This window comes from Oenanthe melanoleuca, unplaced genomic scaffold, assembly GCF_029582105.1.
Source record: "Oenanthe melanoleuca isolate GR-GAL-2019-014 unplaced genomic scaffold, OMel1.0 S175, whole genome shotgun sequence".
Lineage (NCBI taxonomy): Eukaryota > Metazoa > Chordata > Aves > Passeriformes > Muscicapidae > Oenanthe > Oenanthe melanoleuca.
The window spans coordinates 1303-22787 of NW_026612824.1; the positions used below are offsets into that span (position 1 = coordinate 1303).

A 21485-nucleotide genomic window follows, 5' to 3' on the forward strand; every position below is an offset into this window, starting at 1 on the left:
CTCAGCATGAGCAGGGCTCAGGGAACAGCATGAGCAGGGCTCAGGGAGCTCAGCATGAGCAGGGCTCAGGGAGCTCAGCATGAGCAGGGCTCAGGGAACAGCATGAGCAGGGCCCAGGGAACAGCATGAACAGGGCTCAGGGAACAGCATGAGCAGGGCTCAGGGAACAGCATGAGCAGGGCTCAGGGAGCTCAGCATGAGCAGGGCCCAGGGAACACCATGAGTAGGGCACAGGATACACAACATGAACAGGGCCCAGGGAGCTCAGCCTGTTTGTGGGGAGCAGCTTTGGGGAAGCAGCCCTGGGCAGAGTGCAGCTCTCCATGGACACTGACGCCGAGTTTTGCTTTTCCCTTCCAGGACGTGTCTCGCAAGCATCCCCCTGGAAGGAGCAGGCTCCCTGGCTCTCTGCCCTGGTGAATGCTGTGGCTGTGCCAGCCAAGGGGCTGCCTGGGGGGGCAGGGGCTGCCTGGAACCCCCCTCGCTGCGGGGTGCCCGACCTGCCCCCGCTGCCGGGCCGGAACCGCCAGAAACGCTTCGTGCTCTCGGGGGGCCGCTGGGACAAGACCAACCTCACCTACAGGTAAGGCAGGCCTGCCATGGCACCTGGCTGGGCTGCTGCCTCCACACAGGCTGGGGCTCGGGCTGCCTGCGGCTGTGGTGGGGCCCTGAGAGCGCAGGGGCCGGGGAGCCACGTGCTGAACGGGGCAGGATTGTCCCCAGCACCTCCACAGCCCCTCCTGAGCTCCCCACTAACACAGCTGCCCTCCCACCCTGCCCAGCACATTGCCCTGCCCAGCCCCACAGCTGCACCCCTGGGCACTCATGGCCACTGCCCTCACACTGGAACAGTGACACGGGGTCATGGGGACACAGGGACAGTGACACATGTGCTGAGCTGAGCCTCCCTCCCCAGCACTCTCCTGCTGTGCCTCTGCCCCCACAGCCACCCTGCCAGGCCTCACCTCACAGTTTATTTTTAAAAGATCTTTTTGTTCAGCTGTTATTGATGGTCCGATAAACAGCACTTCAGTTTAAGTTTTGCCCAAATCACCCCACACGTTCTCAGTTGTGAATCTACCCTACAGACTGGTGGGAGGCTGTGCTGCCTCCCCAGCTGCCCTCAGGGGTATGAGTGGGGCAGTGAGCGCAGTCATATGGACCTTGACAGCATGTAAATCATCTTTTGCTTAATCCAATACAGGAGACAGTTCCTCACACCATCAGGAGGCTGCAGATAACAGAAAGGCTTCTTTTTTTTTTCTTTTTTTTTTTTTTTTTTTGGTCAATAGCAGAGATTTGCATACAGCAACACTGTTGGTGGAAGGGAAAGAAACTTCCCTCTGTGGCAGACCTTTCAGTCTGCTCTTGTTACTGGAGGAAGTGGGAGCAACTGCTGAGTGAACCCAAGTTTCCAGGGGCAAAAGCAGAGATTGAGGAGAAGAAATCACATCACACCACTCTCAGGAATCTTTGTGGTGGTGGCCTTACAGGAGATAGACTTGGGGAGTGCTTTGGCACTTCAGAACAACACAAAATCTGCAAAACTCTCCAGGGAGCTCACCTGTGGCACACCAGCCAGAGGGTTCCAACGCTGATGGGATGTATCTGCTGCATGTTGCTTGGTAGAGGTGCTGGAGCAGTGCATGTGTGGATGGGAGATGCTCTGGTGCTGGGAATGGTGACCCTCGTGGTGCTGATTGTGGAACTGGTGTCTCTGACAGCCCTGTCCATGGGAGAGCAGCTGATGCTCTCCTCATCCAGTGTCTGTTGCCTTCCAGAATTATCAGGTTCCCATGGCAACTTGTAAAAGCTGAAGTGAGGAGGACCATTGAGGAGGCTTTGAAAGTGTGGAGCGATGTGACCCCGCTGACCTTCACGGAGGTGCAGGAGGGCCGGGCTGACATTGTCATCGACTTCACCAGGTGAGCAGGGCAGGCAGCACTCCCCCCTGGCACAGGAGCAGGGCTGGAGCCAGAGCAGAGCTGCAGCACACAGCTCAGACCCTGGTTTAGTTCTGTGGGTTGTGGTGTGAGTGCAGCTGTTCCACACCGCCTGTGCACAGCACCCTTACTGATCATTCATTAATTTCCTGGTACATTTACGTTTCTCTGCCCACAGGCTGTTTTCTCAAGCGTTTGTTTTGACTTTCCATCTTCAGGTCCTCCATTCTGTCCCTTGACTGAACAATGTAACTGTCTGCCCAAAGACAAATATAGTTTCTTGGTTAAGTGAATCTTGGCTCCTGGCCTGAAATTCTCTTTTGGCAAAATACTCACTGGGGCAAAGACTTCCCTGAGCTGCGTGTTTGCACAGAGCTAATGAGGGCAGTGGAGACTGTCCAACAGTGATGTGATTTGCATGCTGTGTGTTTGTCTCCCTCAGCTCTCTCAAGTGGCCACGTCTCTCATGGGTTTCCTTTGTTACTCATCAGTGGCTTGGCTTAAGTGAGGACCTGAGAGTTGGCTGGGTTTGCTGCCAGCTGCCCCTCTGCAGCCCCCCACCACTCAGTAATATCAACTCAATCTTGCCTTAGGCAGTCACCTCCTTAATTCTTTAGGCTCCAGAGTCAGCTTTGGGCTGGAAGCTGAAGAGGGGAAGGGAAGAAACATTCCTGAGAAAACATACAAAGTCCCCAGGGCTTGGTGTGACAGAGATCTGCTTCCTCAGGGCTCTGATGCAGAATTTGGCTTGTGGCAATTGGAATAGCTCTGAGCAGTGGGATGAGAGCTGCTGTCCCTCTCAGTGGCCCCACCTTTGGCTGTGTGATGCTGGAGTTTTGTCTGAGGTGCAGTGTGTCTCCCCTGCAGGTACTGGCATGGGGACAACTTGCCTTTCGACGGGCCCGGGGGGATCCTGGCGCACGCGTTCTTCCCCAGGACACACCGGGAAGGAGACGTGCACTTCGACTACGACGAGACCTGGACCATTGGCAACAGCCTGGGTATGGCACAGCTTGTTGCAGCAGGAGCTGTGCTGCTCCAGGTGCCTGGCAGTGAACTTGGAAATCCCTGTGGTGTGAGCAGGGACCCTGTAAAATGTAAAACCTTGTAAAACAACTGTTTTTGTGGTGAGCGTTGCCATCTCCCACCACACAGAAGCCTGCTGCTAGCATTCAGTCTTTTTGTCTTTCAGCCACAGCAGAGCTGGTGTCCAGCAGCTTCCCCATGGACTCCTCCTGTGTGGGGGGAGCAAGAGATGGCTCTTCAGTCTGGCTGTGTGCCCTGCCACTTGGGAATTGTACCCAGCCTTGGCAGGAGTCATTAGACATGAAACAAGGAAAGGATGAAGGAAAACTGAGGCTCAAGCTGTGTGTGACACAGTCGCCTTCCAAAGAACAGGCTCAGTCCCAGTGCCTGCACTCATTTCACCATCTCAAACAAGCCCATAAAGGGAAACCACCCAGGCTCCAGCTCTGTTTCCATGGCCTGGGAATGCTCTGGCCATAAACAATGCCACATCCAGTAAAGACTCTTTCTAAAATTTTTGCTAATAATAGATCCAAGCTGGTAGCTCTTTGCTTGGGCACTCAGGGTGTGGTGTCACAGTATCTCATGAGATACTGCAGTACTGCCTGGGACCATCTGGAGCAGTGCCCAGAGCAGAAGTTTCTGGAAAACTCACCAAAATTAACCCAGGTCAGCTCCTCCTCCTCCTTCCCAGTTTATCTACAAGGACAAAGAAATAATCACAAAGCCCAAGTTAACCCCAGGCCTCTCTGGGGATTCCCAAAAATGTTGGCCATGTCAGTGGGCTCCCCCCAAGCCTGTGTCAGTGCCAGCTGTAGACCAGCCTGACTGTGTGAGGCATAGCACTGCTGCTGTCCAACTCTGCTCATGTTGACCCAAAAAAGTCACAGAGCACAGGATCTCTTTGCAGAAGTGTTTCTGCTCCTGGGAGAGGGGTGGGCTCTCTCACTTTTCACCCTCTGTTGGAGTTGCCTGTGTTGTTGAACAATTTCCTGCATTCTGCCATAAAACAGTGGTGGGGGCAAACCAGGAACAGAAAGTGGACACCATCAGAATCCAGCTCTATTCCATGGCATTCCCCCCTTCCCCCCATCATCCATAAATAACTGCTGTAAAAGCTCTTTGGAGCTAATTGCCATTTAATATGCTGAAAAGAGCTTTACAATATAAACATGGACAAATCTTTGACTCAGCCCTCAGTGAGACAGGGGAATCCTTATCCTCATTTTACTGATGGGAGAGCACAGGTGTGCCCTGGGGTCACTGCAGAGCCCCACGTGGAGGAGCATCCGTGAGGGACACGGGGATGCTGCTCTGCACATCCCCTGCAGAATCTGACAGCACAGCTGATCTGCCAGCACTGGAAAGCAGCAAGTGAGGAGCCTGCCAAACTAAACACAAGTGTCTGGAAGTTTGTAATAAATCACTGGCAATCCCACTCTCTCAGCTGACCTAGATGTGTTGATTTAATCAGGTCAGCGCTGTGCAAATTAATCAGGTAATTAATTTCCAGGTAAAGCTGGCCAGTGGAGGAAGGACAGAGCTCACCTTCCTCTCCACCCTTCCTAAGTGTTCCTCCCCATTGTATTCTCCCTGGTCCTGCTGCTGAGAAGTGACCTGCTTCCCTGGAGCCTGACCTACTCCTCTGGAGCCAGCAGGGAAATCCTGCTTGGAGCACCAAGGCTGGCTGACACATCCCTGCTGTTCTCATCACTTGAGCTGCAGCTTGGAGGATTTCTGGCTGAAGGGAAGTGAATGAATATGCTGGGACTTGTCAACAAACAGCCTCCACTCGTAGTGAAATTTATCAGCTTTAGAAAGGACCCATGGAAGCTAAACAAAACCTGCCAAACAATACAAGGTTGTGTACTGAAATCCCCTTTTCCCCCTCTCCTTCTGTAGATGCTCCAAGGTCATGTATTCCTAAAACATGGTCTCCCATAAATCTGTTTAAGTCTGGTGAAGAAGTCTCAGGCCTTGACATTAGATAATATTTATGGGTTTATTTCTAAATGACACCTTCTTGACACAGTCCCCAGACAAGCAATAAATGAGCTCCCTCTGCTGTCTGTGTGGCAGCAGCCTTTGGCAAATGTTGATCCCAGAGCTCTCTCACCGACACCAGTATCTTCCACAGTGATGGGATCTAACTGGGACTTGCTAAACTTCAGCTCTAGCCAACAACTGGTGGACAAACACCAGCCTTATCACCTCACCTCCTACACCTCTGGTCTAGATTTCCTTCTCTGTGCAAATTTCTCCTTTCCAAAAGTGCATGGAAAATCCTTCTCTGCCTGGTAGCCCATGAGGTGGCAAGAGCCTCTGACAACAGAATTGCAAATTACCAACATGTCCAGGTTAATATCCAAGTGTATGAATTGACTCATGGTGCTTCTGAACCAGTGAACCCCTTTATTATGCCCTCTGATTCCTTAAAAAACACCCTACAAACATATTTTAGAGCTGCACAGGAGATATCTGGGAACCAAATAGTTGGAGGCAGATTTCTCTTTTTTCTTTTTGGGCTCTACAACACATATCAGTGTCTGGTAACTGGTAGGAACAGCCCAGTAGGCCAAAGCAAGTGAGTAGAGAAAAGTATCTTCCATCTTTTCCCTCTGTAGGCACTGACCTTCTGCAAGTGGCTGCTCATGAGTTTGGCCACGTGCTGGGCCTGCAGCACACAGCTGTCTCCAAGTCCCTGATGTCTCCTTTCTACATCTTCCGCTACCCCCTCAGCCTGAGCGAGGACGACAAGCAAGGGATCCAGCACCTATATGGGAAACCCTCACCAGAGCCTGACCCAACCCCAACCCCAACCCAGCCAGCAGAGCTGCCCCAGCCAGGCCTCGAAACCAATGAGATCACCAACGTGGAGGTGAGTGAATGGCTGCTCTGTGCCCTCCCCTGACCCAGGAGCTGGCAGCAGCCTGGCTTCGTGTCCCCCTTCCACCCACGGCCGGCACCGGGATGTGCAGGGAGGGATCAGAGATCCCAAGCCAAGCTGTGCAGCTGCCTGGCCACAGGCTGGGCTGGGGGCTGCTGGCTCTGACCCTGTGTGCTTTGGCAGGCTGGGCAGCCCGACGCCTGCCACACAGCCTTCGATGCTGCAGCCACCATCCGGGGGGAGCTGTTCTTCTTCAGGCGCCGCTACGTGTGGCGGCTGCGGGCGGGGCGGCTGCAGGACGGGTACCCAGCCCTGGCCTCCCGACACTGGCAGGGCATCCCCAGCTCTGTCGATGCCACCTTCGAGGACCCGCTGGGCAACATCTGGTTTTTCCAAGGTGAGAGCTGGGCTGTGATCAGATGGCTCAGAAATGTATCTCAATTACTTAGGGGTAGTCAGGACTCGGCAGGTTCCTGGGGGTATAAATCTGGAAATCCTCAGCAATCCAGTAATCCCTGTTATTTGTTTCCTTATCTATTAAAATTTTTATCAGGTATTGAGGACAGAAGAGAGAACAAGGGTTCACTTTTGCTTTAAACACAGCCACAATATCCCATTCTCCTTCCCTGGAACACAAACACTTGTAATGAGCCTCTGCCCTGGCAGAGGAGAAAGAAGGAAACGTTTGCTGCACGTCTCCAGCTGTCATGGGAAGCACTGTGCCAAAAGTGGACCCCAGCAGCTTCCCTGGTTGTGCCTGTGTCCCCAGGGCCCTGCTCAGGGGGTGGACAGCATTTTCTCTGCTCCTTAGAGACCTGGATGTGGAACTTCCCTAGTACCCTGTGACTTTATGATTCTACAGGGAGCCTGGGTGCAGAGCCAGGCAATTTCCAGCAGCCAGAAAGATTAAAAACAAAACCACCTCCTGGCCATCTCTGGGGTTCCAGGCCAGCAATAAACCCTATTTCAGCTCCACTGTTTTCTTTAAGGCTCTTCCCAAGTGTAGGTTCAATAGCAGGGATGCAGAATGACATGGGAACTCATTGTGGGTGTGCACACCCTGTCTGCACTCCATGAGACTGAGTATCAAAATCACACCATGGCTCTGCAGGCAGAGCTCCTGCACAAACACATTTCTGAGCACCTGAGCTGCACACAAGGACTTACAGTGCTAAAATTGGCAGGCTCCTACTGTGAGTTAAAATGAGATAAGGGGAAGGTATTACATGCCGTTGGCTAATTACAGAGATTCCCATTTTAATCTAATCTGCAACTATGCTTCCAGTCTCTATATCAGCTTGGCAAATCCTTCCTGATTTCTGCAGCTTGCTCCTTTCCAGCCACATGCCCCTTTGTGCCTGTGCATGCCCACATGATTCCCACGTGCTGAGGCTGCAAGGCAGAGGCTGCTCCCTCCAGACAAGTCCTTTACAACTTCCACAAATAGAGAAAAATGCTGCTGAAATGTCCCCTGCCAACACCCACCAGGCTGAACTGAGGTGGGATGTCAATGCACTGACAGCGTTTTGGACACACAACAGTGGCAGTGTCCATTACACTTGGTGGAGTTTTTGCCTCTCAGGCAGAGCTTCCCGTGGGAGCTCTGCCAAGGCACCAGCTCCAGTTGCACAGTTCACTGCCAAATTATCAGAGTTTTGACCCCCTTTTCTGTCCCCTCAATAGATTCTCAATACTGGATTTATGATGGTGAGAGACGGGTATCTGGTCCCACGCCGATCACGGAGCTGGGGCTCCCTGCATCCCCTGTGCAGGCAGCTCTGGTGTGGGGGCTGAGAAGAACAAGATCTACATCTTCAGTGGAGGCAACTACTGGCGCTTCAGCCCCCACAGGCGCCGGGTGGACAACATCTACCCCCGGGCCATGGCTGACTGGCGCGGCGTCCCGCCCGAGATCGACGCTGCCTTCCAGGATGAGTTTGGTCAGTGCAGCTCCAGCATGGCCTGGAGCAGCTGGGCAGATTTAGACATGTGGTAGTAGTGGGTATTTCCCAACCATAACACGTGATACAGTGTAGAGGGGCAGTTCCCTCCAGTGGGTAGAGAATGGAGAAGTTTCATTCCCATTAATTGCAGCAACTGATAAGTATGATAGAGAGAAGTCGAATATCTGACCAAAGAATGGTCACAGAATCCTGCCCACCTCTTATTGCTCATGCCAAAGGAAGTGATGAAAAGACAACAGAAACATTGCCCACACGTCAACCTGGGGAGCTGAACAAAGAACAGGCTGCTTTTGGTATTGACCAGTCCTCCCCAGAGTGCCCCATGCTGAAAACATGTGCCACAGAAATACTGAGGACAGCCAGAGTGCTTGGGGTGACAGGTGTGATGAGTGCCTCTCTCCTCTCTAAGGATGAAGTGAAACAATTCCCCACTGCTCCTCACTGCTTCCAGAACCTAAATTCCAGGGCAGCTTGCCCACAGGAACAGATACTCTGAGCAAGTCTTCACAAGTTGCCTGTCCCTGTCCCTGACATTCTCTGCCCTCACAGGGCAGGGTGACTACAAGCATACAGAATACTTAAAGCCACCAGGAAAATTAAATAAAATAAAATCCATCCTGTTTCCTGTCCAAAAAGTAAAACTAGATTTCTTATTGAAACCAAAACAGTGTGAAAGAAAAGTGAATGCCACAGGCCTGGGTTCAAGGACAACCTCCTGCCTCTTCCAGCTCTCTTTCAGTATTGCATGTGTTGCAGAGTGATAGCTGAACAAAATGCTGGGAAAGAGCTCTGAGCCACATGAATGCTGTCTCTTCTAAACCGTCCTCTTTCCCCCACAGGTTTTGCCTATTTCCTGAGAGGCCGAGATTATTGGAAGTTTGATCCAGTGCAGGTGAAAGTGCTGGAGGGCTACCCACGCCAGATCAGCCAGGACTTCTTCAGCTGCACGCCTCCTCCAACTCCTTCAGATGAGGGGGTGCCTGTGTCCTGCACGCTCCCCTATTATCTCCCTTCACCTCCAGCAGCCACGCAGAGGGCTCTCTCTGCCATTCCTGGCTTCCTTCCAGGCTCAGCATCTGACTCACCAGGTGTCTGTCACAAGTGACAAAGTTTGCTCCTCTCCAGTTCCAGCAGCCCCAGCTTCAGTTGCTATCAATGTAAAAGCAGCTGCCGTGTTCTGTACGGGCAAGGGCAGCCACTCCCGTCTAGCAATAGCATCCCAAAAGCCATCAGGCCATGGAATGGGATCGTGCTCTCGTAACTAATCTGAACCGTTCCCTGTAGAACTGATCCAACGGCATTTCCTATGTTTACATAACTCATCGCGGCAGCCCTTTGCTGCTGCAGACTCTGGCCGAGGAGGAACGATCCCGCAGCCCGGGCTCTGAAGGACACCGACCCTACCTGCAGGGGAGGAGGACTGCGACGAGCGGCTGCGGCCGCTGCCCATCCCGGCCTGCTGTTGTATCCCCAGTACGCGTTAGGATTTTGTACCGATCTGTACATAGACAAGGGGCCCCCCTCTCCCTCCCTGGTGCCGGGTGCCAGTGCTGGACACTGCCCCGCGCTCATCCCGCCGAGTTCCCAGCCCGGGATGCTCCGATGCACTGATGGCTCTCGTCCCGCCGCTCCCGGCCGGGCTGGCAGCGCACACCGCCTCACGCCAACAGCCCCGGGCTGCCAGCAATCCCGGCCGGAGCCGCGGGGCACGGCGTGCCCGCTCTGTGTGTGTTTGTGTATTTATGTACCGCCCCGCCACAATAAAATCCGCCTCTTTTCTACCTCCCCGCCGCCGGCCGTGCCTCCCTCGCCCCGCCCGCCGCATGCGCTCCGCGGGCCCGCACTAGGCCGCGCTGCCGCCCTTGCCGCCGGGCCGCGCTCCGCTCCCGCCGCGATGATGATGATGGCGCTGAGCAAGACCTTCGGGCAGAAGCCCGTCAAGTTCCAGCTGGAGGAGGATGGCGAGTTTTACATGATCGGTTCCGAGGTGCGGCCCGGGCGGGAGCCGGGACCGGGCCGGGGGCTGCGGAGCCGGGGCCGGGCCGGGGGATGTGTGAGGCCGGGCCCGGGGATATGTGGGGCCGGCCCGGGGGATGTGTGGAGCCGGGCTGGGCCGGGGGATATGCGGGCCGGCCTGGGGAATGTGTGGAGCCGGGCTGGGCCGGGGGATATGCGGGTCCGGGCCGGGCCGGGGGCTATGTGGAGCCGGGCCGGGCCGGGCCGGGGGATATGCGGGCCGGCCCGGGGAATGTGTGGAGCCGGCCGCCGGGGATATGCGGGGCCGGGCCGGGGGCCGGGATGCAGCGCTCAGGGCGGGCGGGGGCCGGAGAGAAGCCTGGTGTGGGGGGCGCGGCCTTTCCGGCCCGCGGGTCCCTCTGCCCCCGGTGGGCGCTGCCCGAGCCGTGCTGGGCACGGGGGGATCCAGCGCTGCCTGAGCGCGGCCCCTGGGAGCCGGATCCCCGCCCGGCCGCAGCCCGGGGCCCCGCGCCCGGTCACCGGGAATTTCTGTACGCAGCCTTTGAGGGGTTCGGGTTGTTTCACGTGCTGTGAGGCTGCGAATCCCACACCCGGGTCTTTGGGTTCAGGAGCAGCACTGAAATCATCCAGGGCAGCTCCTTGTGCCTTGAGCAGAGTGTGGCCAGCAAACACCGCGGGCAGGGTTTTAGCACCCCAGTGTCTGTGCTGACACTGTTCCATGCTGAGGGTGTTGAGCCTCCCTGGTAAAGAGCCTAATTCAAGCAGGAAACACTGGCCCTTTAACACCAGGGAAACAGCTGAAAACAGGAAAAAACGTTACAGCCCCCAGCTTGGTGCAGAAAAGGACCATTGGCTAAGTTTAACTGCCAGCTGTATAGGTTGAGCAGGGACTAAACACCTGTCGCTCTCTCATATAAAATGTAGAGTTTGAAAGCAAACTGTGACTTGCAGTCAGCTGGGCTGAGACTGCCATACCAGGTACATGGAGAAGGAAAAGGCTTGTCTTTTTTATCTACCAATAATTTTGGTCTATTGATGAGCACTGTAGAGTGAAAGATACAGCTAAAAACTGAGATCAAAAAAGAGTCTTCTCAAACAAGGAATATGAACCTTGCCAGTGTCCTGTCAATCTAAAAATTTGATTTCAGAGTCTAGAAATGGTTGTGTTCAGTAAGGCCTGCTGTAGCATTCAATACAGGTGAGGATGTCAGGAAGAACGGAACTGCTTTACAGATGGTAAGAAAATCTTAAAGAGGAATATTGGCAGCAATCGCATTTTTGATGTTTAAAGGGTTTAAAACAAAATGCAAGTCTCTGGGCATTTGCTGTAGTCAAACAATGTCTAGATGATGGGGAGGTTCAAAGCAAAATCATGTGTCACAAAGCTGGTTATCTGGTTTAGTTTAATTCCAACTGAGCATCGCACATTGATGAGGAAACTGAAGTAAAGAAGGTGTAGAGTGTTCAAAAATATATGCAAATGGAGTGTTTTCCTATTCAATTTCCTATTATCAGTGGATGGGAGGTTTTTTTTTGATCTAGTGAAGTAAGATAGCACCAGTGAAATAAGTACTGCTAAAAAATTTGTTTTCTCTATTGCCAGAAAAATCGCGGTGCTATTTGATGCCAAAGACAGCACAAAAACTACAGAAACACCCCCTTAAGAGGTCCTTCTTATCATTAAAAAGAGCTGAATTTCTTCCAGCTTCTGCTAAAACTGTCCTGGATGGAATAGCAGGCCACATCTCCAGCTCTGTTGTTGCAGGTGGGGAACTACCTGCGGATGTTTCGGGGCTCCCTGTACAAGAGGTACCCCTCGCTCTGGAGGCGCCTGGCCACCGTGGAAGAAAGGAAGAAGATTGTGGCCTCTTCACATGGTGAGAAGATGAGTAAACATTCCCAGTAATGTTTGTGGAACATTTAGCCTTGAAAAACTGTTCCTGGAGATTCAGAAGCTTCTGCACCTTGAGGGCTGTATGAATCACCTTGGATTGCCCCAGTGATACTGGTGGCTCCTGGCTCAGCCTGGCAACAAATATCACCTGATCAAAAACATTCTGAAATGGAAACATCCATCCTGGAATTCCTGGGGTTGGCTACATTCATCACAAAGCAAAAGCCACACCTCCAAATCAATACAGTATTTCTGAAGAGATTTTTTTTTTTAGACTAAGAGGGGCATTTTTGTCTCTTTCATCAAATAGGCAGGAGTGTTGCAAGGATGCCCCATGGAAGATGTGCATCTTTGCTTAACTTTGCTTCTTGCAGGGACTGGATGTTTGTGTGTGCCAGAATTTGTGGTGTGTTGCTACTGATGTGACTGCTACAGGGAGAATATTGGTATTGTCTTTGTTGAGGATCTAATAGCAAGCAGTTAAATTTCTTAGCAATATGATTTCTTGTACATTCTGTAGACTAAAGCATAATAAAAATAATTGTTTACTCTGGGCTTATGTCTCTTTCCTCCAAGTATCCTGCTGACCTCTTGCTTTCTTTTTCCCCCAACAGAAAATCAGCGGTCTCACAGTCCCCGAAGATGTAAGTCTCATCTCTGTATTATTCTTAGCTGTGCTAGAGGAAGAATGTCCACTGTGACCTTTGGTGCTATTACAATAATATTAATGTCTAATCCTCTTCCTCTGATCTCTCCCTGTGGTCGCCCTAATTGTGCCTCCCTATCCCATGCCTAACTGTTCTTTCTCAGAACCTTAGCAGGACTCTCCAATGCAGATGGTCTCTGTCATTCAGCAAGAACTGTCCTGAGGTCTCTCCCCTTTTCCCAAGTCTTAACAGCTTTTCTATCGATCCTTGCATCTCTATTTCCGACCCTTAAGTCCACTGGGGTGGGTTGTTCGCTGGGCCTTGTAGATATCTACAAGAAGATGAAGCCCAAAGGACACTTGTATCTCTGTGTTAGTCCCTCCTGCAGGGACAGAGAGGCTTTGTCACTATGTAGCCTGTTAATGCTACAGTGCTTTGTAACTCTTTGCTGTGTTAATTATTGGCATCTTTCCTGGTCATAGATCACGGCTATACAACATTAGCCACTAGTGTGACGCTCCTAAAGGCCTCTGAAGTGGAAGAGATCTTGGATGGAAATGATGAGAAGTACAAGGCAGTGTCTATCAGCACAGAACCTCCCACCTACCTCAGGTAACCAGCGCTGGCCAGGGCCCAGCTCAGAAGGGAGCTGCTGGGAGGGTGTTTTACAGCACATTCTCTGCACATACTGCCTTCTGGAGACCTTGCATTTCTCAGCAGTCCTTTTATAAAGTATAGACAGAAAATCCAAATATGAAAGTAGTATTTATAAAGGTGCACCTGGATTCATATCTGATGGATATTTGGGAGCTGGGGAATGGCCTTCCAGGAGGCTGGTGTGGAACATGAGTTCCTGGTGGAACAGTAATGTTGATGGTCCCAGAATAAAATAGCAGGAACTCGTAGTAGCCCTTGAAGTTTAAAATTGCACCATTTCTTAAGTAGCAGGAGTGGTGCTGAGGGCCTGCAGGTTAACATCCAGTTTCTTTCAGAGAACAGAAAGCAAAGAGGAACAACCAGTGGGTGCCCACCCTGCCCAACAGCTCCCATCACCTGGATGCAGTGCCCTGCTCAACCACCATCAACAGGAACCGCATGGGCAGGGATAAGAAGAGAACATTCCCTCTGTGGTAAGACAGCTTCCTGCATCTGGAAAGTGGGAATAGCTACCAAAATAACTTGCTGCCAGGGTAGTACTGATGAGTTCATTTAATGTTGTGATTCATCCCCAGCTGACAAAAGACCTACAGGTCATTAAATTGTGTGTCTGGAGGCTCTGTGTTCAGTAACAATCCATGGCTCAGAGTGGAAGCTTTCCTTTTGTCAGGGAAATGGTTCACTTTTTCCTCATGAGTTCCTTCTACTTCCTGCTAATTTGCTGAGCAGTTGTCATTTGAGAAGCCTGCAGACCCTCTTTGTGAAGGACAGGTTGCTTCTCACTGACGTGTAACTTTGATTAGTTTATTTAGTGGAAAATGCTGCTGAAGGTCACGACTAACCTTTTTTTCTGTTAAAAAAGTTAAGACAACCAAGAGAAATCTAATCCTAGAAAACTTCCTTTTTTATTTGCAGGAATGTGTTATGATAGATGTAATAAAAGGTGATAAACTGGTATTAGTCACCACAGCTCTTTAAGCTTGCACTGAGGAGTCTGTCTATAGACAGATCAGGGAGTTGGAGTTGGGGATTGCTCCCAACAAATGTTGCCTTCCCTCTATGGATGCCAGATGTGACATGTGCTTGTTGCATATACTGTGTTGTTGCTTTCCATTTCAGCTTTGATGACCATGACCCAGCAGTGATCCATGAGAATGCATCCCAGCCAGAGGTTCTGGTTCCAATCAGGCTTGATATGGAAATTGATGGGCAGAAACTCCGAGATGCATTTACGTGGAACATGAATGGTATGTATGTAGAAAGGAGAGTTTCCTGAGGCTGGAGAGATAAAGTTGTGTCCATCACCAAATGTCCTTGCCCCATACAGACAAAGCTTTAAAGCTCTCCCACTCTGGACTGTATTCAGTGCCTGCATGTCTTAGCAAATGCTCTGCCACTCCCGTGGGTTGCAGTCATTCCTGGACACATGCAGTCTGAAGAGTTTAACTGGCAGATTTTCCTGAGCCAGTTCATCAGCTCAGTGGTCTGAGAGCACTCTGTTAGCTGAGGTTAATGGCTGTGGCTTCTGTGGCCACACTGTCTGGATACCATGGAACAGGTAAAGAAGGTTATAAGTGCCTGTATCAGTGTGTTTATCTGGTACAAAACAAACACCATTTTAAAAGCAGAATGCATTTGGGATTCCCTCTGTTGCCTTGCCCATGGGATTTTGTGTGTTCTGTAAGTGGCAGACATTAATTTCTAAGGAAGTTTACAATGTTCACTCTTGTTCTGTAACAGAAAAGCTGATGACCCCAGAAATGTTCTCTGAGATTCTTTGTGATGACCTGGATTTGAATCCTCTGACCTTTGTCCCTGCTATTGCATCTGCCATCCGACAGCAGATCGAGTCCTACCCCACTGACAGCATCCTGGAGGATCAGTCAGACCAACGGGTTATCATTAAGGTAACACAGGAAGGCAGCAGAATGAGAGCTGAACCATTTGGGTTTCTCTGGTTATGTTATGAGGGACTAAGAGTATAAAAACTTCTCTCAGAGCAAAGGAACTCTTAATTCCAGTCCTCCAACCAGATTCCCCTTTGTCCTTTGTATTGAGACCAGAACCAAGGTGACAGATGATTAAACATCCATGTGCCCAGCCTCTGAGAAGATGAAATAGTTCAGTTAAAGCCTTGCCTTCCTTTGGAAGAGCTGAGCCTTGGTGAGCAATGCTGAGTTGTCTCCATGCTACTGAAATTAAGAATTCAGTGAAGGAACTTTGCAGATGAACCAGGAGTTACTGCTGTGTTCTCTTCAGCCACTGCCTCGACAGTTCAACTACCTTGGACAAACCTTTGTGTAAGTAGAATCAAATAACCTATTTCTGCTCTTACCTCCAGCTGAACATCCATGTAGGAAACATCTCCCTCGTAGACCAGTTTGAGTGGGACATGTCAGAGAAGGAGAACTCACCAGAGAAGTTTGCCTTGAAGCTGTGCTCAGAGCTTGGCCTGGGCGGGGAGTTTGTCACCACTATTGCGTACAGCATCCGGGGACAGCTGAGCTGGCACCAGAAGACCTATGCCTTCAGGTACTGAGCTGCCTCCTCCTAGTCTGGCTCTGGGTGTGTTTGTACTTCATGGGCATTTGCATCAATGGATCTTTAAACAGCTGACCTGGTGCAGAAGGTTTTGTTTGAAATTAGTCCATATGGCTGGCACCCATGCAGGTTTTTGTGCTTGTGGCTAAATTCTTTTCCTGTTGGGTCTGATACATTTCAGGACCAAATACTGATGAAATGTCAGCTTCTGCTGATAGAATTAATTAATAGGGATAGTCCCTCTTCTAATGTAAGGTCCTGATGAGCCCCAGGCACGTTTTTTGTTTGTTGGCTTTGACTAACTTGGGCCATCCACTGTTTCAAGCTTTGTTCTTTTGAATTTGGACTGATGAAAACTGTACATCTCTACCCAGGCTGATGTTAGAGGTGGGTTGATCATAAGCCCTTCTCACAGCTGGAATGCAGCATTGTCAGGTTTGATTAGTCAGCTTTGTAATTTGTCTCCTAAATGGCTTCCAGTTGTGCTGTGTGAGTTCCTGCACTGATGTTATCCACAGCACAGTGCTGAGTCTGCAGCTGTAGCAGTCCTTTAATGTACACTCTGATGTTCTGTGGTGGCAATCAGGGAAGTTTAAGAGTTCAGCAAATGCTGTGTTTGCAGAGGAGGGAATGATGCTGTTGACCCCAGTTTTGTAGGGGTCAGTTCAAGGAAGCAGCACAGGGAAATGTGCCCAGCCCTGTCCTACCTCAGGCAGGGCAGGCAGTAGTTGGAGTGGGAGTGAGCAAAGAGGAGCTGGAGGCTGTGGGGAAGCTGGCTGCTGCCATCAGCTCTGCTCCTTCTTCCTGCTCCATCCAAAGGTTTCCTTTCTGGTCAGCCTTCTGTGAGAAATGAACACTGACCTGCTCTGGCCTAGTTGCTCTTGCAGTGCCCTCATTCTGCTTCCTCTGGGTATAGTTTTTATCCTGCCAGTCTTTACAACAACTGCCTGGTTCTAAAGTGATCCCCAGAATTGCCATATTAGAAAATGGAAAGAGACCCATTAGCACATGCAAATTAAATTGTTAGATGTGTGTTCATCCTGCTGATGTCCCTTGGAAGGTGGGAGGTGGCTTCTACTTTTCCCTCCACAGCCTTGGACTGATGCATGCAGTTTTGGCTTGGGCTACATCCAGCAGCAACAACAACAACAAAGCAGTGGTGGGCATTCCTGAGGAGTGATGGGAACTTGCAGGGTGGTAGATGAGAACTTGACACATGTTGTGCTGCAGCACTGTCTGCATTGTGGCCTGCAGTGAAGTGTCTGTCCCTCCTTCCTGTGCTTCTCCATGTATTGCAGATACCCAAAAAGATATCCATGTGTGTGTTGACTCTTGGGAGTGGGGTTCATTTCTCCCTTTGCTTCTGCTCAGTCACTGGAACTTGCAGCAAGTAGAGTTTGTCAGTACTGCCCATGCTCATGTTAGTGCCAGCTTCACACTGTTCTCTCTAAAAACATGTTGGGCAATGGTACCAGAGGGTGCTGCTTTTTAGGGGTAGTTCAAACAGGCAGATTTCAGGCCTTCTTTAGACTGTGGTAGTATTGGAAGGGGGAGAACAAAGACTAAAAAAGAAACCCCAACAGAACAAAGACCATATACATGAGCAGTTCAGAGAGAAAACACCTAATTGAAACCTCGTTTTTTTTGTCATAGTACAAACATATCCTCCTCTTCCCTTTTTTCTTCTAGCAAAGGAGTATTTTTGAAACTTTACAGTGATTAATGGTATTTGGGTTCTGTGGTTGGTTAGTTCCTGAATTTCCAAACCACAGGAGTGGTGGTTGCTCCAAAATCATTCCATTGATGTAAGGAAAGGGTCTGCTTTAGATGTATCAAAAGAACCTTAATATCTCAGGGGACTGGGGGTTTGAGAAGTCATGTGCCTCTTAATCATCTGAGGGAGAGGTGAAACTGTCTTGTAGTTGATGAAAGCCAGGGCTGCTCTGTGCAAAACAAGGAAAGCCTGAAGTCCAGTGGCAGGGCAGGACTGGAGGCAGACAGGGAACTGCTGCCTTGGGATTTTCAGGGGCAGTGTGTGCTGTGATGTTCCCTCCTGCATGCTGAGTGTTTCTGGTGGCAGCACCAGTTCTGCCTTTGAGACCTGAGTGATGCTCAGGTTCTCCCATGCACCAAACCCACGTGCCTGAGGAGTCACCTTTCCAAAAGATGACATCTCCTTGCTTTGTTGTTGTGCCCCTGACGCTCCTGCCACAGGCCAGGAGCCTGAGCAGAGGCACAGCCTTGCTCTGCTGGGATGCCTGCAGCTGACAGTGCCTTTTGGCCATTCTGGCAGCAACACTTTCCTCCTCATCAGGAAAAAACAGTTGGGGGGGAAGCTGTAGAGGTTGGGAGATGAGGAAGGATTTTTCAGTTTCTCTCTGATTCTTTGCTAAAGAAATGTGGTATCTGAGTTGCCTTGTCCAGCTTTCCATCCCCCATTTAATTCAGTGAATGCTCAGTGTTAAGCATAGTGAAGTAGAGATCATGCTATCACTAATAAAACCCCAGTTAATATCTAATTTTGCCTGGAATGTGTGGCATTCTAGGACTAAGATGAAATTCCTGGCTTTGAGTGTTGTTTAGTAGATGTCAGCAGTGCTGGAAGTAGATTTGATTAAAGCTTCCTCCCCTGCTCAGATACCAAAGGCTCTGGATTAATTCTTCATGGTAGCATGAACAAGTCTGAAGACTTGTTATTATTATTAGCTTTGATGCAGATGTTGTGTGTTCCCATGATGATGAGCATTTGAGTTCTTTCCTGAGGGAATGGGAGTGCTGAAATCCTGTAGGGGTGCATGTCCCTCGGGAGGGGCCGGATGTGTGTGCACACCTGTCCTGGGCTCCTCTCACACACACGCTTCTGCAGCTCAGCCTGAGCCACTTTGGAGAATTCAAAGCAAACATTTACATTCCGAGGCTCCTCTATATTTATGCTGGGCTTCCGCTCCACTGTCAATATTTGGGAAGCTACTCTTGGTCAATTCCTGTTGACTTTTACTGAAAAGCAGCTAGTGAAGCAGTAAATATTTTGTGCATGTGATAATACAGCTGGTCAGAGCAGAGAAATCTCTGAGGAACAGATCTTGTGATTTGGGGCACAGCCTGGTGTTTTGTTGCTTGTTTGCCACAGCTTCTGGTTGCAACAGCAGGTCCTGAAAGACTGCTCCTTCCAGAGTCAGGATCCCAGGAAAGGCAGACTTTTGCCAAGGAAGAGCTGTCAGGGGTGTGCTAGGCAAACTACAGCTAGGAAGTCAGAGCTGCAGAACAGCAAGGCTGGACAGGAGCCCTGGGAACAGTCCCAGCTCCAGGCTGTGCTGGGAGAAGCATCCCAGTGGACTGGGATGAGCTGTGCCTTTTGGGCTGAACCCTGCCAGCCAGGGATGAAACAGTCTGTGTAGGAAAGAACTGCAGGTCCAGCAGAGATCCCTCTCCAGTGTGGCTGGAGGTGGGTGTAGCTGCTTTCCCAGAAACTTCAGGTTCCACAAGGGTGTACCCAGGAGCCTGTGGGGAACTTCAGGGAACCAGGGTGTACAAAGCAGAGAGAAGAGGGAATGCTGAAGCCTGAAACTGTAAATGATGCTGTATTGTCCCTGTGCTGGTGACCCTGGGGAGTGCTGGGGCCGCTGATGGTGTTGCTTTGTTGCCCTGCCCTGCCCTGCAGCGAGAACCCTCTGCCGACCGTGGAGATCGCCATTCGCAACACGGGGGACGCTGACCAGTGGTGCCCCCTCCTGGAAACCCTCACAGACGCCGAGATGGAGAAGAAGATCAGAGACCAGGACAGAAACACAAGGTACTGCCACTACTTTGGACAGTTCTCTTGGCCTGTCCCTTGACAGAAGTTCCAAACTTTGATGTTTGCCTTTCCCTACTGAGAATCAGCTGGCAGGATGTCAGCCTTGCTCACAACAGAAACTTCAGCTTCAGGGTACTCAACTGTTATCACCTTCCTCTACAGAAATCAAAATGTCTACTTTACCATCTCCTGCTTGCTGCTAAGTTCCTTTTTTTTTTTTTACCCCATTTTTTTCCTTTCCTTGGGCTCTTTGCTTGTCCAGGGGATTGTTTGTATGAGAAGGCATGAATCAAACATATTAGAGTTTTGTGCACTGTCATGCTCCCTAGAATCCTGCCACAAAGCTTCCTTGTGTGTAGTGTAAAGTTCAGTTTGATGTAGCTGGGCAAGCTCCCAGCTCCAGCCTGACTGATGCCAGCCTGTTTGCCAGCATGGGGAGCACTGTGTGGTTCCAGGAGCTCTGCCCACCAGAGCTGCTAAGTGATGTTTGACAAGCAGCTGAGAGCTTGCACCTACTTGATGAAATTCTTCCTGGCAGATAAATGAATGGCTAGTATCTCTCCAAAAGTTACACGGTAACAATGGAAACAGTAAATAACTGGCTCAGCTCTTTCCCAGGATGTTTTTTTAACTGCTGATTAACAGTAGCACAGTCATTCTGTATATCAGCTATGGCAGAGTGAAAAGTTTACAGTAGCAGTTGGTTCAATCCAAGTCATAGAGCAAAAGTGCCCTAACAGCTGTTAGTGAAAACAGTGTCTTTGCCTTATCAACTCAGGTGGCTGAGTTCTGTCTAGGAATAAACCTGTCTCCAAAGCTGACAAGGCTGTGGCAGCCTCCCCAGAAGCCCTGGTTTTGGTAGGACCTGCCCTGCTGTACCATGCACTAACTGTGCCTCTCTCTCTCCCTCAGGCGCATGAGACGTTTGGCCAACACCGCTCCAGCCTGGTAACCTTCCTCTCGTGACACTGGTGCTCTTCCTACAGACTTTATCCCTATTCCTCTCCCCAGATGGATCTAGAATTGGCAGGGGTCTTTCTGTCTCTGAAGGAGACATACATTCCACTTGCCACAAGTTCCCAGTACTGCTGATGTCTGCCCCACCCCCTCCAGCCCAATGCCACGTGCCAAGAGCGCTGTGGGAGCAGCTGAGACCTGTGGCAGGGGTTGGAGCCCTTCTATGCCTGTGTGTGGACAGTGTAAAGATTCTTTTGTATAGGTGCAATGTGCACTATTAGGACAACTTTTTAAATAAAAGGAATGCATACAATGTATGTTGAGTTCAGTAAGTTTGAGTGAAAAGTGAATCTCAGCATGTTTTGTGCTGTTCTGGTAATGAGTAGTCCCAGGGCCCAACATTAATGTTTTTGGGTACAGGGCTGAACACTCACATGCATTCAGTTTCCCTGGGTGCTTTACTTCAACAGGTAAAACAGCCCAAAACCTTTTGGTGCAGGGGAAAGTGAAGAAGAGACTTAGAACTAGGAGCAGCAAACAATTCTCTAAGGCTTGGTCTGTTACCAGACTTGGCACAGTCTGTAATGAACTCAGGGAGCTGTTCAGCTGGTTTACTCAGCAAGGCAGAACAGTTTAACTGAAATCACAGACTTGAGAGTCATTTCTGTCAAATGTCAGCCTGGTGTGTGGTGAACCCTGTTTTTTGTGAAGACTGCATCTGGAAATAGTCTCTGCTCTGGTACAGCAGGTAAAGCCTCCAGTCACTGAGACTGCAAGTTCTCTGCAGCCAGTGCTTTTGCTGTGCACAGAGCACTCAGAGCCAAGTGGGTGTCATGAGTGCCTTGGCACTGCAACCTGAAAAACAACCTGTCTTTCTAAAAACAGACTCCATTGAAGTGAGATTTAAAGAAAAATTCAAGCTTGTTTACAAACTAATTAAAATCTATCTTGCTGTTGAGGTACCCCATCTCTTTGATAGAATTCCTACCATTCACTGCCAGAACTGATGAGTATTGCAAGCAAGGCAGATTTTGCTGGCAGCCTCACAGTTATGTTCAGGCCTTTATGATAAAGCCATAGGTTTTGTGGTCCTTGCTGATCCACCCACACTGCTAGCAGAGTCAAAAAACACTTTCTGGCCTTAATTTATCATGTTTAGACTTGAGTAATAACAAAGACAGTTCTGATTCCTGGGT

General features: G+C 50.3%; 2 protein-coding genes across 2 annotated transcripts; both read left to right on the plus strand.

Annotated features, from left to right (window-relative positions):
* Positions 1 to 360: 360 nt before the first annotated feature.
* Positions 361 to 9601, plus strand: LOC130266728 (stromelysin-3-like; the record flags this gene model as incomplete). The annotated part of the gene is given in 9 exon segments (XM_056515990.1): positions 361 to 376; positions 379 to 583; positions 1782 to 1925; positions 2811 to 2944; positions 5594 to 5847; positions 6040 to 6253; positions 7540 to 7644; positions 7647 to 7796; positions 8660 to 9601. Coding segments are annotated over 9 exon segments (1488 nt in total), but the record flags the coding sequence as incomplete, so codon positions are not given.
* LOC130266729 (SWI/SNF-related matrix-associated actin-dependent regulator of chromatin subfamily B member 1) lies at positions 8953 to 20606 on the plus strand. The gene is made up of 10 exons (XM_056515991.1): positions 8953 to 9807; positions 11563 to 11674; positions 12306 to 12335; positions 12821 to 12950; positions 13331 to 13468; positions 14115 to 14242; positions 14736 to 14902; positions 15337 to 15527; positions 19198 to 19329; positions 20245 to 20606. The coding sequence occupies exons 1-10, from the start codon at positions 9415 to 9417 to the stop codon at positions 20282 to 20284; spliced, it is 1461 nt and encodes a 486-aa protein (XP_056371966.1). The 5' UTR covers positions 8953 to 9414; the 3' UTR covers positions 20285 to 20606.
* The last annotated feature ends 879 nt before the right edge of the window (positions 20607 to 21485 follow it).

Coding starts and splice junctions, on each gene's coding strand:
- LOC130266729 (XM_056515991.1), top strand. CDS start 9,415: ATGCTCCGATGCACTGATGGCTCTCGTCCCGCCGCTCCCGGCCGGGCT. Junction 12,336..12,820: donor GTCTCACAGTCCCCGAAGAT/GTAAGTCTCATC, acceptor TCCTGGTCATAG/ATCACGGCTATACAACATTA. Junction 13,469..14,114: donor AAGAGAACATTCCCTCTGTG/GTAAGACAGCTT, acceptor TTTCCATTTCAG/CTTTGATGACCATGACCCAG.